Below are 16,957 nucleotides of genomic sequence, written 5' to 3'. Positions count from 1 at the left end.
ATAACACTACTCACTCTCAGTTTGTCCAAGATATGACTTTCTTGTTTTTCTTTACACAAAACTATAGAGAGTGCTGAAGATGCAGCAGAAGTGGAAACTGAGCCATCCTACCTCACTGTCCCTAGAGTCATGCAATGGATTACAGGCCAGGGACATAAGCCACTACTGATTTCGGAACAGAAGGCTTTTCAGATAGTTTTCAAATTTGATCATGACTGTAAAGTCAGAATGCCACAGCACACCATATGCTTCCCAATAGTGAGTGCTTGCACTAATACGGTTACCTTTCCAGTAGCACACATGACAACATACGAAGACTTTAAATTCATCATTGTACAAGCCATAAAATCAGGGGGAGCATTTAGCAGGGTTTAAATATCACCCACAATATAGTGCTGGATTTGAGTTAATCTCTTAAACCATAGCTTTAAGTGTTACAGTTGGTTAACATATTTCCTACATAAACTGTTGGATGTCTGCAGTACTTTTAGACCTACATTAAGATACTTAAGTTGCACTTTCTTTTCTGAAATGAGTGCGGTTTCTGTAGTTTATATCTGATTTAAGATATATAACTTGCATCTGCAGTTCAAATCAAGCCGCTCTGTTGTAGAGCTTTCCTTAACTGATTTTATGTCTGATTTAAGGTACTGATGTTGCATTTCATTTATAAGTTCATGTTTTCCAAGAGAGCCTTGGTGTAGAGGTTTGCAACTACAGTAGGTATTTGACAATGTTGATTACAATAATAATAAAAAAAACTTTTAAAAGGAATTGTTTTTATTTTTATGCCAAAAGTGTTTATGTCACATTTACCACATTAGTTATATAGATTTCATTTTTTTTGTTTAATCTCTGTGTGGGAAGCACTGATTAGTTTCACAATAGTTTAATGATACCATTACAGGATTTTCTTTTACGTAACTTACAGTCTGATGTTTTGAGCTCCAAAGTGTTATTCAAGAAGCAGCTGCACAAACGTAACACTGATAAGTAAATATCTTGGCCAAAGTCTCTGGACTGTGAGACTGGACTAATGGTTGTCCTGAGTCGAGCCATTTCATACTCTGAGAGCAGACACTCCACCTGAGGGACCACTACTCCAGTGTTCTGCTCCTCCTGGGGGTAAATTCCATCTTGCACCAAAATGTTGAGGTCCTGTTTAAAAAAAATAATAACAATAATACAGTATAGACAAAACATATTGTGCTTTTTTTTTTTTTTACAATCATACCTCCACATTACAGGAAACATTGACTGTATTCTGTGCGAGTCCTATTTCCCACAGCTGATTGGGGGACAGATTTTGCTCTGTACGGATGGAATGGTCATTCCATGCCTCAGTGAATGTATCTAGGTCTCTTTGGAGGCGTGGAAGAAAAACATAATGTGCACAGAAGAGGTGAATGGTGTTTGATGGGTCAAGAGTGCCACTCTCTTCCAAATTATGTAGAACATCATAATACAAGTTTGAAACCGACATCCACACATCTTTCCACAGCCGTTCGACCCTAAATGTAAGAGACAAAACAACCTTATTTCTTAATCATTTATGATTCAAAATTCAAAAACAAATTACCAACACTAAAGTAACAAGAAATTACCTTTGATTATGAACGCTCTTCCCCGAAATGAAACTTCCCCTGCCACAGCCCTGAACAGTGAACATCCACCTTGCAATGTCCACATTTTCTACACCTTGGTCTGCTCTTACCCTACACATTAAGACAGTAAATTTAACATTAACACTACATAGTAAGGTTGGACAAACATCTTATGGGGTTGGCTTGAGAAAGCCTGAGCCTAGCCAGAAAGTAAATTGTTATATCTTTAAGTTTGAAGCCATTTAAAATGCTTGGTGAGGGTTTTAAGACCATTCAGTCAGTCAGTCATTCTGTATATATAGAAACATGGATGGATAGGTAGGATGTACTCAAATGTACATACCGTGAAGGAACTCCATGCTTTTCTACTGCCTCAAGGAAGAAACCTAGTGCAGTCTCTGCTTTGTTGTTGGTTGCAGCCCCCAGATACATGACCTCATAAAATAATTTAGGGAAGTTATTGGCATTTTACACAATTATTCCATGATTGTATCACACATACAGGAGTCACACCACTAACCTTTCTTGAGTAGCCATCTATGCCCCCAAATATTACAAAGCCATATCTGAATTCAAAAGGAAAAACATTTATGCACACAGGGACCTTTAATAACATAAGATATCTTACTGTACAACAAGTGACTTGTATAAAAATAATTTAACCTACCTGATCAGCTTGTGGTTGGTGTCCAAATGCATGAGGGAAAGAGGGGCCTGAACTGAATATGATCTCCTCACAACATGTCCAAGTTGTGACATTCTAGCAAGGACTCCAGCTGAATCAACTCTATTCATAGAGTTGAAGACTCTGCTCCACTGGACTCGATGACCAAGAGCTTTCAAGTGTCCTCTCATCATTCTGTAGCCTGAATGTGGTGATGTTGTTTTGATTGCAACCACAAGATTGTCTAACTCTTCATCAGTCAATTGACTGTATGTTCCTCTCACTGTTATACCAAACTCTTGCATTCTGCGTTCTATGGTTCGTGTTGACACGCCAAGCAGTTTTGAAATGCAAGGTACAGTCAGACCAATTTCAATCAATCGTCTGATGTGCTGCTCAGATACAATGATTTTGGGACGTCCCATTAGTCCAGCAATTTCATTCAAAATCACTAAAGAGGTACGTCTTGTGTCCAGGCGATTCACAAGAACAGAACATAGGTTTGAAAGACACTGCATTACTTCTTGAGGTACATGTTCACGACTTGTATGTGAAGTGATCAAAACCAAACCATTTGTGCAAATAAAATATAAATAATCCAGGTCTAATGGCAAGCGCTGCAAAGCCTCCTGTAGTCGTGACAAGAGTCTCTCTAAAAGCAACCTTGAGACTGCCTGTGAATAAATGAAATATAAAACTATCAACATAAATTCAAGCAATCAATTCATTCGTTGCACCTAAACCGAAATCCACAAAACTGTCATAATTCACACACTATATATATATATATATATTAGGGATGGGCATGATTAATCGACGATCGATAATTGATCGTTAAGATTTTCCTCGATCATGTTAATTTGTTATCGATTAATCTAAAGCATTTTTTTAATCTAATGCAGGTTGCGTTGCGTAGTGCGAGTCTTCAAGCAATTAAATGAATTTCACTGTGTGGCAGCAATTAAATATTTTACCACCATGGGGCAATATTTGACACCCTACTCGGTTATCTGTGATCTTCCGTTTTGATTTCAAAGAATAATCATGAAGATGTCACGGCGAAGTGTGGCGTGGGACCATTTTGATTTAAAAAGCGAACTAGTTAACTGCAAACATTGCGATGCCGTGTTTAAGTACAACACGGCCACGACTCAAATGATGTACCTATGCATCCCGGCAAATTTTTCATGAGGCTTTAACCCTTTCGAGTCGATTAACGCATATATGCGTTTTGAGTCATTTTCTCCTGATAACCCCTGATAAATTACACTCTCAGTTTTAATCGTACAGATAAGAGCAATACATCAATCGAATCTGTAAAGGGTCTAGTTTTTTTTTTGGATACAGACATAATAACAAAAAACCTTTGTGCACTTATAAAATAAAGATAACAAACAAGGTGCGCTGTCTACAGTCTTTGTCTCCGCTGATCGTCATGTACAAACATTTCATTAAAATGAACCGTAACTCCGTGAATACTCAACGAAGAGACATGAGAGAGATATCTATAGAAAGCCTGGAATGTCTACTTTTAAACTAAACAAGTGCTTCCGAAAAACAAATATTCTCGCAGTGTCTGTTTTTCATATCTTCCGTCATTATATTTAATGTGACCACGCCCCCGCGCTGAACGCGCTATTCAGATTCAAACTGAAGCGCGCGGCTTGAATACGCCCACACAGAAGAAAAGGCAGCGAGACTGTTCTTCAAGTTTTTATTTTATTTTACTGTTTGCTTCGCGATGAGAGGACTAAGACATAATTCACCCCAAAAAGATGTGATGTGGTTGATGATTTGAGAAATGGATTTCCTCAGAAAAAAGAATGAAGCACTTTATTCAGACTCAAAACGCATATATGCGTTAATCGACTCGAAAGGGTTAAGAACGCCTGCTAGCAGCTGCAGGTTCCGCTGCTTTAGAGCACTGCATATGCACGCGGATATATGTTCGGTTTGCCTGAACGTAGTTTAACTGTCTGCCACAAGTTGATCTTGTAATAAAGGTCTCACCGAGGAAAAACACGCTGTATTTTTGTATTCATTGCATTTTTTTATTATAAAAATTAAATAATTAATTATATTATAAAAATATTAATGATTAATCGATAGTCGATCGTTAATTCTCCCGACGATCGACTAAGAAAATTTAATCGAATGCCCATCCCTAATATATATATATTAGGGGTGCTCCGATCACAATTGGCCGATCGTTATGTGCATCTCGTCAGTAAAGCCGGTTTTCTAATCAGCGGTTAATTCCATCAGGTGCGTGATTTCACATAGAGCAGCTGTTACTACACAGAGCCGTTGTTAACTGAGAAGATACGCAAATCCACGTTCATTTTCAGCGTTTATTTGCGCATCTTCTCAGTAAACAATGGCTCTGTGTAGTAACCGCTGCTCTATGTGAAATCACGCACCTATATATATATATATATATATATATATATATATATATATATACACAAAATATTTATGCTAATTACCTGAGATTGTCTGGCATTTGCCTGCTGACGCTGGTTATCCATCCTCTCACAGCAGCCATGAGTCGCATTGGAGTGACGTCAACTCCCCCTTGGACTGATTGGCTAGAGGAGAAGCTGTCAATCTAGAACTTGTTGGCCAATAGTGACACTGAAGCCCGCCCTGATTTAAATGAAACTCTAACTGCAACTTTTAGAAACGCAAGCGCAGAACGTGGAAACCAGAGCAAAGGGGGAAAGACCACAAGCACACAAAAAAATAACACGTGAGCAGGAAACCTGATTTTGTTTGCGATTTGGAATTTTTTTAACACATGTTTCAGTTTTGTGCAATATAATTTTAAATGTGTTTACATTTTTGATTCACACTTATTATTTTTAGATCCATCACCGCGTTGAAAAAAAATTCATTTGTTTTTCGGTTTTGTGCGTTATTATTTTACACGTGTTTTTATTTTTTTAATTTATGCTTATTATTTTTCGATCTGTGACTGCAATACATTTGGCGGGATTCTAATCCCATATGCTTGAATCATAGGAATATTTTTTGTATTAAGTTCCTGCTAGATGCATGAGTTTCACCAACGCATTCTGTGTCATAAAATAACTGCTTATCAAAACCAAGGTTGACGTCACTGTATTCTGTTTATCTACAGTAGGACGGGATTTAATGATGCAGGCTGATGTGCTTCTTTTCCTTATTACTAATCTTTATTGTTAACCATATTGATGAGAAATATGATGTATATGTAAAATCCATAGGCTAATTTAATTCAGTTTTGTTCTATAATGTTGTAATCGTTTTTTTCTACACACACACACACACACTACACCTAGTCCTACACATGGACGCTCTTTTCAAACAGAAGCTTGTAACACACATGATATCTGCCACATCATATAATGGGTAGGCTACTACAAATTACAAATTATATATAATTTTAATTCAAATAAAGGGAAAATGAAAAGTGAGTTTAATCCAAGCAGCTAATTTCGCGGTGTTGCCATTTAAACATGTTAATTACAAAAACAAAACGTTCGTTGTACTGTCTCTGGAAAAATCAACAGTGATTGATCAGCCTTTATTTATATACAGAATTGTAGACTTTATTACCTAGGCAAAGCTAAATTTGCTGAAATATAGGTTACAGTAAGAGCGCCTGCATGGTTGTCCATCAGATGCCTGTCAAAGTTGAGTTTGTTATTATAGCAGCAGTAAAACTGTCATGTCATTATAACGAGAAAACAAACTTTCCTTATGTCGAGATAACGAGAAAAATAAGTCGTTATAACGAGAAAACAAACTTCGTTATGTTGAGATCACTAGAAAAATAAGTCGTTATAACGAGAAAACGAACTTCTTTATGTCGAGATAACGAGAAAATTAAGTCGTTATAAAGAGAAAACAAAAAGGGAAAAAATAGAATGCATGGCCGCTTAGAACTTCCGTACTAAAGAGAATACGATTATAAAAAAGTTCTAAAACTTCGTAGATAGTTAGGACCTGGAGGCGTCTCGGATCACTCTTGAGTGATGAATTGATTTGAACCGGTTCACTGAACCCAGTTCAGATAAATCATGCTCATCATGTCAGAAACAGGCTAAAACGGATAGGTCGGTTGGGCAGGTTTCGCAATGAAATGGGTGAGAGGTTTCAAAAAAGAAATGAAAAAGCAGTTCCAGTCTTGCAGATCACACTTCTAACCCTACACTGACAGACAGTGTTCCATGTTCATGCTTCTAGAGTTGCATGTTTAGTCAAGAAAACAATTCATCTATTGAACATCATTTGGACTCTTTTGTAATCCTCGCATTTGTGCATTAGTCAGCTACTAAAAAGAAAATATGACAACTCAAAGCCGGATTTTAATTAAAGGAGGGAAGGTGGTAAATGAGGATTTCTCGGAGATGGCAGACGTGTTTATTGAAGATGGAGTTATCAGAGCAGTTGGCTCAGATCTGCAGGTAGCAGCTGGCACTCGGGTCATCGATGCCACAGACAGACTCGTGCTGCCGGGTGGAATAGACACTCACTCACACATGGAGCTGTCATTCATGGGCACCACCGCTGTGGATGACTTTCAAACCGGTACCAAGGTAAATACAATTGATGGAAATCGTTTTGTGCATTTATCATTGTTCCTTAAATAATCATTAAATTGTTTTTTAACGAAATAAAAACACTGAAATTAAGCATAATGCCCCTATTGATGGCATTAGTCTCATGATTCTAACTGATGACAGGTTTGTTAGTAGCTCATTTGGGGAAATCCATTATTAAATAAGCTCAGTTAATTATTTAAATAAGCTCAGTGTGCTTGTAAGAGAACATTATGGCTTAAATATTTAATTTCACCTACTGCATACTGACGTAGTCACTCAAATGTCTTACAGGATAGAACAGACAGTTCATGCAATCTGATGCATGCACTATGAACCCAGAACCTTTAGAAATTAAAAGAAAAAAATCTTTTAACTATCATATTTTATACATCAGGCTTTTATGGCCTATATAATATTTTAATGAAAATGAGGGAAAAAAGCACATCAGTATTATACAGAGGATGGAACTAAGCAAAAAACAAAGCATTTTGTTATACTGTATATATATATATATATATATATATATATATATATATATATATATATATATATATATATATATATATTGCCAAAAAGTAAGATGAAATATTGATAGCTTGTAATGAGAATCAGTGGAATCTTTATAACAGTATGCATATAAATATCACTCTATATCCGATAATATGTCTTAGTAAGCTGATGTTTAATGCTTAGTTATGTAATTAAAACTTTGTAGTTTTATTATATAAAACTAATTTTGGGAGGCAAACCATCTAATGCAATGCAACACAATGGTGATTGATAAAACAAATGATTTATGGATGATTAAGTAAACCTAAGTTGCTTCAGATGGAACTAGAGAGTTAATTTGTAACAATGTGAGTGTTGATGGTCCTTTGCTTTACTTTGCTAATACCTTGTGTCCACAGGCCGCAGTGGCTGGAGGCACGACCATGATCCTGGACTTTGTCATCCCACAGAAGGGGTGTTCACTTTTAGAAGCCTATGAGCGGTGGAGAGCAACGGCTGACCCCAAAGTCTGCTGCGATTACTCCCTTCATATGGCAGTGACCTGGTGGGATGACACTGTATGATGGCCACCATATATTTAGAAATAAAAACAGTATATTTTAATAATGAAAGTTGTACTAAAGGTCATTTTTTAATTATGAACTTACAAACTGTTTCATTGTACTTAAGTGCGGTCCTCCCTCATGGTGGGATTACACGTGATTTCCATCTGACTATAAATGTGATGATATATCGTTAACTTTAACATATAAATCTGGGACTTTCTCTAGGTCAAGAAGGAAATGGAGAGTCTTGTTCGTGAAAAAGGTGTCAACTCTTTTAAGATGTTCATGGCTTACAAAGATGTCTTCATGCTGCGTGACCATGAGCTCTATGCCGCATTTGCCCAGTGTAAAGAGATCGGAGCAATAGCTCAAGTCCATGCAGAGAATGGAGACCTTATTGCAGAGGTGAGAAGTTTTCTGGGTTTGTAATTATGACTTAAAATTACAATTCTGCTTCCTGTTTGCAAACATTCAAATTCAAGAATCTACCATGGAACTACTGTATGTTCTAAAAGACACATGACCTTAAAAGATGATGCCAGATATGAGTGGAGAATGGTTCATGGAAAGAGGAAGGCTCTTTTTTCTAAGCAGATTCCTATGCATATTTAAGAGTGGCCCTTAGTTACAGAATCATCTTTACTGTTCATTCTTAAAAATAAAGGTTCTCAAAGGCTGTTTTCATAGTGTGGCCATTGAACCACTGTTTTCCCAAAAGAAGATTTCAGTGAAACGTTCTTAAAATAACCTTTTTTTTTCTTAGTGTGAAGAACATTTTAAAAATATAAAGCATTTTGTTTATGGAATGGAATGGTTACATGGATGTTAAAGGTTCTTCATTGAATTACAGATACCAGTTAAAAAAAAAAAAAGCTTTCGGTTACACTTTATTTTGATAGTCCACTTTAGACATTCTACTGACTGTAAGTAACTTTGTAACTACATGTCGACTACATATCAACTAAATCTCAGAAATTTGCAACTACATGTCAACTAACTCTCAAAGCAGACTGTTAGGGTAGGTTTAGGGTTAGTTTTAGGGGTAGGTTTAGGCTGGCTTAGTATTAGTTGACAATAAGTTGACAAAGAAAGTGTTAGACGATATTAAGCAGACAGTCTACTAATACTCTACTAATTGCTAGTTGACATGTAGTTTCAAAGTTATTTACTGCTAGTAGAATGTCTAAAGTGGACTATCAAAATAAAGTGTTACCAAGCTTTCTTTTTACGAGTGTTGGATCTGTTTAGAAACCCTCTTTGTGCATCGGCAAGAGATTTTCCCCCCAAAGCTCTCTGCTCTTTCACCCCTGAGTTAAACTTCACCATGATTTAAGAAGAGTAAACCAGTGTGCAGGTGTTTCTTGTAAATCATTCTTTAAATGCAAAGCTTGACAAACAGGCCATGTTACACAAGAACTGGCCTGTGCTTTTAAACTGAACACATTTGAAGGGCAGAAAACTGTTATAAATGTAATGTTTAATGTGAGTGTGTTATAAAACGAACAATAACCAGCCATTTTCTATCTCGTAAATGCTGGCCACATTTATTTTTAGACTTTCTATTGCCCAATATGTTTCAAAAAGCAGTAGAAAGAACCAGATGTGTCATGTTAGTCTAAGAGTGGTCAGATTTTATGATATGCCACTAAATCTACATATTTAGGCAATTTATATTGAATGTTAAAATTAACTGAAATACATTTTGAAATCCTAGCATTCTAAGAACAAATCACATGATAATTCCAAACATGTGAAATATGATTCCACTGGAGGGCAGCACATGCATACATGAGTTAATGAAGTTGTATTTAAGGCTGGCTGTTTTTCACTAGTTCCAGAAAGACTATTGTAAAAATCATGTACAGGGAGAGGAGGTGTAACAAATCTGTCAGCCTCAGGTCAGATGGAACGAGTCAAGACCAGACTTGACAAAGACTATATATGATAGTTATGACTATATATGACAGACTTGATAGTTTCTCAAAAGAAACGTAAAGATCCAAAACCCAAAAGTACAAAGAAATACTTTTCATTTTCTCTTAAATGAAAATAAACCTTTAAATGAAATTCTTAAAGACACAAACCATAGTGTCTCAGTAGCCACACTCATACTTTTAGCATTATTTGACACAGAGTCTATCCTTCCTCTTTCCCCTTCTGTAGAAACTCAAGTTATTTTTATTCAAAGAGTCTTAGTAAACTTTAACTCCTGCCTTCACTAATTATCTAAAAATGCTTATTAATTAACTTATTAAATTGGTATTAACATTCCAAACAGCATCAGAAGAAGCTGACATAGAGAGAGAGAGAGAGAGAGAGAGAGAGAGAAGCCTAAAATATAAAGTCAAAATCATATTGACTTAGGGTAAAAACACAAAAAAATGTCCTTGGTGTTTCACAGATCGCGAAAACGACTTAAAGTGCTGTATTATGCACATTAGGCCAGTAGTTGGCGATGTCACTTTGTAAAGAAACACTATGCGAACATGTAATAATTATAAAAAAAATAAATAAATACAATTTATAATAATAGGCCTGCTGTTTTCTCAAATTTCAGTGTTTTTAGTTTACAGAGAGACGACAACGGTATTGTTTTCAAAGAAGTTTGCGTTTTCAGGCCCGAAATGTTGTCAAGTAAACGTCCCCCCATAGCAACCACTTAAAACATCCTACTTACCACATATTAATGCACTAAAAATAACTCCCAACACCTGGTAACCACTAAAACACCTTAACATCTCTGTAAGGTGGCACTAAAGACATTCAGAACATCTGAGCAATCATAGCAATGCCTCAGCAACCACCTATGACACTAGAGCAAGATAACGACAAAAGAATGGGTTAAAACACTCTGAACACCTAAGCAACCACATATAAATGCCCTGACTTTGTGGCAGTGAGTTTTGCAAGGCAAGCATCACTCCTGTCTTCTTCAGAAAATGTAAAAATATACTATTCTTTTTCTGCTTCGCAAGCACTGCTATTTCCTTCACAAATGCTAATCTAAAGATTGTAGTTGCTTAATCTGAAGAATTTTATGCTGATGAAGCATGCTGAGATACAGTTGATGGCTGTCTCGCAGAGCATGCATAGATTAGATTTTCTGTGAATATAGATTTGTGTGTGTTCTGACACAGGGGGCTAAGCGTATGCTCTCTCTGGGCATCACGGGGCCTGAGGGCCATGAGATGTGTCGTCCGGAGGAAGTGGAGGCTGAGGCCACCCAGCGCGCCATCACTATCGCCCATGCCGTTAACTGCCCGCTCTACGTAGTGCACGTCATGAGCAAATCTGCAGCGAAGGTGGTGGCTAATGCACGCAGAAATGGTGGGTAAAATCAAATAAGACAAGACAACATGATTATTGATAGGACGAAAGTTTCAAAATATTAAGTAAAGATCATGTTCCATGAAGACATTTTGTAAAATTCCTATTATAAATACAGTATATCAAAAACTAATTTTTGTTTAGTAATATGCATTGCTAAGAACTTCATTTGGACAACTTAAAGGTGATTTTCTCAATGTTTAGATTATATTTTAAATTTTTTTGCAACCTCAGATTCCAGTTTTTAAATAGTTGTATCTCAGTTTTTTTTGGTTCAGGGTCACATATGTTCCTGGTCTTTTTATTGCACGCTATTTCAAATAAAAATCCTGACTTGTTTCCACTTGAAAACAACTTACCTGAACAATTAGTAAAAAGGTTTTTTTTTTTTTTTTTTTTTTGAAAGTCATTTTTTATTCTAATCAAGGCTACTTGATGAAAATACAGTAATATTTAAACTTTTTAAAAGAACTGTTTTCTATTTAATACAATTTAAAATGTAATTTATTCCTGTGATGACATTGCTGAATATTCTGCATCCTTACTCTAGTTTTATTTGTCACGTGATCCTTCAGAAAACATTCTATGTTGTTTGATTTTTGGATTTGAAAAAAATAAATCTTATTATTATCATTGGTGACAACAGTTGTGCTGTTTAATATTTTTTGCATAAACTTATTTTTCAGGATTCTTTGATTAATAGAATGTTTAAAAGAACAGCATTTATTTGAAATTCAAATCTTTTATAACATTACAAACATAACTGTCACTTTTTTTCAACTTAATGCAGCATTGCTGAATAAAAGTACTAAAAGTCTTAAACCTTTGAGCAGTAGTCTATAGGTAAAACAATTCAGTCGCATCTTACATTAATATGGTTTAATTTGGAAATGGGTAAGATTATAGATTTAAAATGGGAGGAACATCAACAACACCATTTAATGTTTTAAGTGTAAGTAAGATGAGCTGGTTTTGGCACCTTTGAGGTGATGTGATTTCCAAACCTGATTTTCATGCACTCAGTATTGATCCTTGATCACACTGATTGTCTCTCGTCAGGCCGAGTGGTGTTTGGAGAGCCCATTGCGGCTGGACTTGGCACAGATGGCACTCACTATTGGCATAAGGATTGGGCTCATGCTGCTAGTTTTGTCATGGGCCCACCCTTGAGACCAGACCCCAGTACCCCTGGATATCTCATGGACCTGCTGGCCAAGTCTGTGGGAACTTTCACAGTTTCAACATTTACTAACATTTCCATACAAACTCGCATGACTTTCTTTTCTTCCATAGAATACAAAAGTTCAAGCATGTTCCAAGATGAAAAAATAAGTAATATTTTAAAGCATCATGAATGATGAGGTGATAATGTGCATTATCTTACAGTGATGATCTAAGCGTAACAGGAACCGATAACTGCACATTCTCAGTGTGTCAGAAAGCCCTAGGGAAAGACGACTTCACCAAAATCCCAAACGGAGTCAATGGTGTTGAAGATAGGATGTCTGTAATATGGGAGAAGGGAGTGGTCAGTATCTATCCATCTATCTATCCATCTATCCATCTATCCATCTATCTATCTATCTATCTATCTATCTATCTATCTATCTATCTATCTATCTATCTATCTATCTATCTGTCTATCTATCTGTCTGTCTGTCTGTCTGTCTGTCTGTCTGTCTATCTATCTCTCTGTCTGTCTGTCTGTCTATGTCAGTGTAGTGCTGACCTTTAACTTTCTCATTCTTGGATGTGGGGTGCAGCGATCACAAAAATAACTCACAATTTGTGGCTTTATTTTCCCCAGCACAGCGGAAAAATGGACGAAAACCGGTTTGTAGCTGTCACCAGTACTAACGCAGCAAAAATCTTCAACCTTTATCCTCGAAAAGGAAGAATTGCTAAAGGCTCTGATGCAGACCTGGTCATATGGGACCCAAAGGCCACCAGGTAACTCACCGCAGCCTAGAAAGCTACATGTGACCTCATTTACATGCCCTAATGAATAATGAGCCGTGCTTTATTGCGCAGACATTCCTAACAGCCAGACATTTGATATGAGAAAAAAGACAAAGACTCTTTTAAATAAATTTGAATAGAGAAGAATAACTGAATAACTGCAAATGTGACGTCAAAATTCAGAAGACTAAATCACCATTTCAAATATGGTCTGTTTTAAACTTGGACGTTTGGCACCCCACCAACCGTTTGAATTTCTGTAGGCAGGAATTATTTTAATGATATTCCAATGGGCAATAAACGTCTGTAGGTTCAAATACCTGGGCTGATGGTTAAGCATGTTTTTGCCTGAATGGGGTCATACAGGTTCTATAAGTGCAGATGTTGCCATGACGAAGCATTAACACAGCCGATTGGCTGAGAAGAGATGACCATAAATGGAGAAACTGAAGCGTTCTTCCTGCTCAAACGCGTCGTTTATAAAGCACACGCATGAGAGGAGAGGACTGAAACAGCAGAGCGTCGTGGGTCTTATGTAATTGGGCCACGTTGTTGCTCCTTTTCCCCCATGAATCTGGGCTGAATCCTTCTCCTCCTAGGCAAATAACCAAATAACCATGTGAGTTAAGCAGCGAGGAGCAATGTGCTGAAATTGAGCGCACAGCAGCGCTGCATTAATCAGAGCTGAGTGCTCGTGTAAGAGACCGGTGATGTTTCTGGGTTCATATAAGACAATTAGGGTCAACTCAATGTACTGTATGTTCTTAAGAGGAAAATAATGGAAAGCAAGACCGTTGTCCAAGATATTTGCATTAACATACACTTTATGTTTAGATCAAAACATAAGTGTACATCACATTTGATTGGACTGACAGGTAATTCAGTTATGAAATTGCATAAATATCCACCCATAATTATTAAGATAAAGCATTATGATTTTACCACTTGTAAGGGTTAATCATAGGCACCAAGTGATTCATATTCAATAAGTTGTTACCAAGTGTAAATGTTGAACTAAGTTCTTCTGCAAGCAAAAACAAAACAAAACAAAACTTAAAATAAAGAAACTGTAAAAGAGAAGCTGTCAGAAGATAAGAATGAGTTTGCAATATTTGAGGCAATATATTTCAAGCAGTACAACCTTTAACCTCAAACTTGGGACTGTAGCATTCATCATTTTGAAATGCTGTAATTTGTATTGTCTTTCAAAGCATTATAATAGATTCAACAGTAAATGGTGGTTCACAAGGTATGCAATTTTTATACATAATAAATCAGTTAATGAAAACATTGTGCAGATAAGTTAAGTCAGGCCGAATCCAGTGTGAAAATTAATATCCTTTGCGTTGTATCAGTTGATGGAATTTTTCTAAATTAGCTTTTTAAGATAATAGCTGTCATCTTAATTGGAAAACTCTTATTTCTGCTGGTTTGTCTCAGTTCTGGAGACAGATGGCCATGCAGAGCTCATTCCTTCAACTGTGCTGATACAGCAAAAGAATGGCTAAAAAATAAGCTGAATATGGCAAACAACAGATTTGGGCTGAAAAACTGTAGTTTGCCATTTTACACACTTTAAATTGGCTCAAAGGTTCTTCTGCTGATTTATTAAAGTATTTGTTTTAATACATTAGGATGCACTGGGCAATAGCCTACAGTACATACATAATTATATATTTACACACTGGTTTACATTATATTTAAATGTAAGTCAGTAAGTCAACTTTTGTTTTATTAATGTAATCTAATGTTGTTTTTAGGGCGATTTCCGCTAAGACTCACCACCAGGCTGTGGACTATAACATTTTTGAGGGAATGCTGTGTCATGGGCTTCCAGTGGTCACAATCTCCAGGGGGAAGGTGGTTTATGAAAATGGGCAACTGTTCACAAAGCCAGGCGCGGGACGATACATCCCACGGACACCCTTCGCTGAATTTGTGTATAAGAGGATTAATCAGCGGGAAAAGGTTAAATAAGTTTGGGCTCTGCTTTAATAATGGCCAGCAAATTTTTAAGTGTGGTCATTGTGTGCAATATGAACTACTGTTAATGATTCTGTCTTCGTTTTTTTTTTAGGTTGGAATGCCCAGTGCTGTGTGCAGAGAACCGTACACTGGAGAAATCATATCTGTAGCCCCAAATAGATCTTGAATAATGGAAGAAAATGTTTTATAGGAGTGTTTTATAAGATGAATTTGCAATATACTATTAAAAATTAATCCTCTCGCTACAACCAGAAAAAATTGTTTCAGCCTAATGCCACAGAGGAAAGCTTCACAAATAACTTTTTGGTTCTGCAAAGAACCCAGAAACCAACACACTGCTCTGAAGAACACATAAAACCGTATTTTCCCCCAATAAACTACTGTATATACTCAAGAACTCAAAAGCCCTCTAGAGGTGGAAAAAGGTGCTGCTTCAAACCACTCGGGCATTAATGGTGAACAATGATCAGTTCTGAAATAGTTTTAAGTCCTCCCCTAAAAATGCCATACAGTATTGTCAAATACATTTTTTAGTTTTTTTAAGCTACAAAATGTTTAAATTAATTTTTATATTCTATCATGATCAGACTCTGAGAAGAGATGATTTTTTTTTTTTTAGAAAAGCTACTTTTATTCAGTTAGGATGCAATAAATTGAACAAAAGTGACACTAAAGATATTTATAATATTACAAAAGATTTATATTTCAAATGAATGCCATATACAATATATATATAATAAATGTTCCTTGAAAATTCAGGTTTGCTTTCAAAGGAATAAATTACATTAAATATATTATAATATATTAAAATAGAATTTAACATTTTCTTTTTTTACTAATACAGTATTTCACAGTATAGTACTGTTTTTACTGTGTGATCAAATATATAGAGCCTCGGTAAACATAAGATTTTTCAAAACCATTATAAATTTTTATCAACCCTAAATTTTTGAATGGTTGTGCACGTTTTTTTCTTCTATAGGATACAAGTTTAAAACATATGTATATGTTCATTGCTCAGTGTCTTCCACCTCAATCTGAGTCTGTTAACCCCTGAAGAGCAAAATGAAAACCATGGTCCCGGTCTCAAACAATGTGTGATGACCACTAGGGCTCCTTGGCTGAACAATCCACTTGCCTCTTATATGATGATGACTGGGTCACCATAAACTGGACACCTCCTTTCTACAGTGCAAAGAAAAGTTACACTTTTTGATAAAAACAAGTGTGAATGTTGTGATGTCAATGTACTCTATCAAACCTGAGATTATGGTTGGTGTGTTGCAAACTTCAAGTATATTTAAACAGCATCTAGTTTGTCCTCTGCTTATGGAAGAGTAAGGGGCACCAAAAACTGAGCTGCAATTACAGCTACTGAAGTTTGATTTCACACAAAGTAAGTTTTTTTTTTTTTTTTAAATGTATCCCAATTGTATTACAACACAATTCACAACGCAAATGTGTGCTGCAACACTATAGAGTCTATCAACATACACCTTCTGCTACTGTATGTTTCTGGAGAGGCAAAACTGCAGACTTGCTTTAAGAGGATATATTCTTGATTTAAATGCATTATTCTTACCTCACTGGTCATTTCAAAAGCATACATAAAACTAAATGAGGTCTATTCTTAAAGCAAGAAGAAATCCAACTATTTGAATATGTGGAAAAAAAATGTAAACTTAATTTATGATATTTTCTCCTAAAACAAGTCTTTATATGTTTCACACTGAAGTAAATGTATTCAGTTTTAAAGATGTTTAAATATGTACTAGA

General features: G+C 36.0%; 2 protein-coding genes across 2 annotated transcripts; one reads left to right on the top strand and one right to left on the bottom strand.

Moving 5' to 3' along the window:
* Nucleotides 1-879: 879 nt before the first annotated feature.
* On the bottom strand, nt 880-5,246 carry LOC113072948 (uncharacterized). Its single transcript, XM_026245825.1, has 7 exons — nt 4,755-5,246; nt 2,272-2,942; nt 2,125-2,170; nt 1,948-2,039; nt 1,605-1,715; nt 1,235-1,511; nt 880-1,158 (listed from the first exon to the last, which is right to left on the bottom strand). Exons 1-7 carry the CDS (start codon nt 4,794-4,796, stop codon nt 880-882), a joined length of 1,518 nt encoding a protein of 505 aa, XP_026101610.1. The 5' UTR covers nt 4,797-5,246.
* A 1,099-nt stretch (nt 5,247-6,345) lies between these two features.
* Nucleotides 6,346-15,648, top strand: LOC113072951 (dihydropyrimidinase-like). The gene is made up of 9 exons (XM_026245831.1): nt 6,346-6,848; nt 7,763-7,921; nt 8,135-8,314; nt 11,047-11,236; nt 12,296-12,452; nt 12,623-12,764; nt 13,044-13,186; nt 14,956-15,163; nt 15,273-15,648. Exons 1-9 carry the CDS (start codon nt 6,597-6,599, stop codon nt 15,345-15,347), a joined length of 1,506 nt encoding a protein of 501 aa, XP_026101616.1. The 5' UTR covers nt 6,346-6,596; the 3' UTR covers nt 15,348-15,648.
* The last annotated feature ends 1,309 nt before the right edge of the window (nt 15,649-16,957 follow it).

Source organism: Carassius auratus, unplaced genomic scaffold (assembly GCF_003368295.1).
Source record: "Carassius auratus strain Wakin unplaced genomic scaffold, ASM336829v1 scaf_tig00011088, whole genome shotgun sequence".
Taxonomy (NCBI): domain Eukaryota; kingdom Metazoa; phylum Chordata; class Actinopteri; order Cypriniformes; family Cyprinidae; genus Carassius; species Carassius auratus.
The sequence above is the reverse complement of the archived record's forward strand: the minus strand, read 5'-3'. Positions and strand labels throughout refer to the sequence as shown.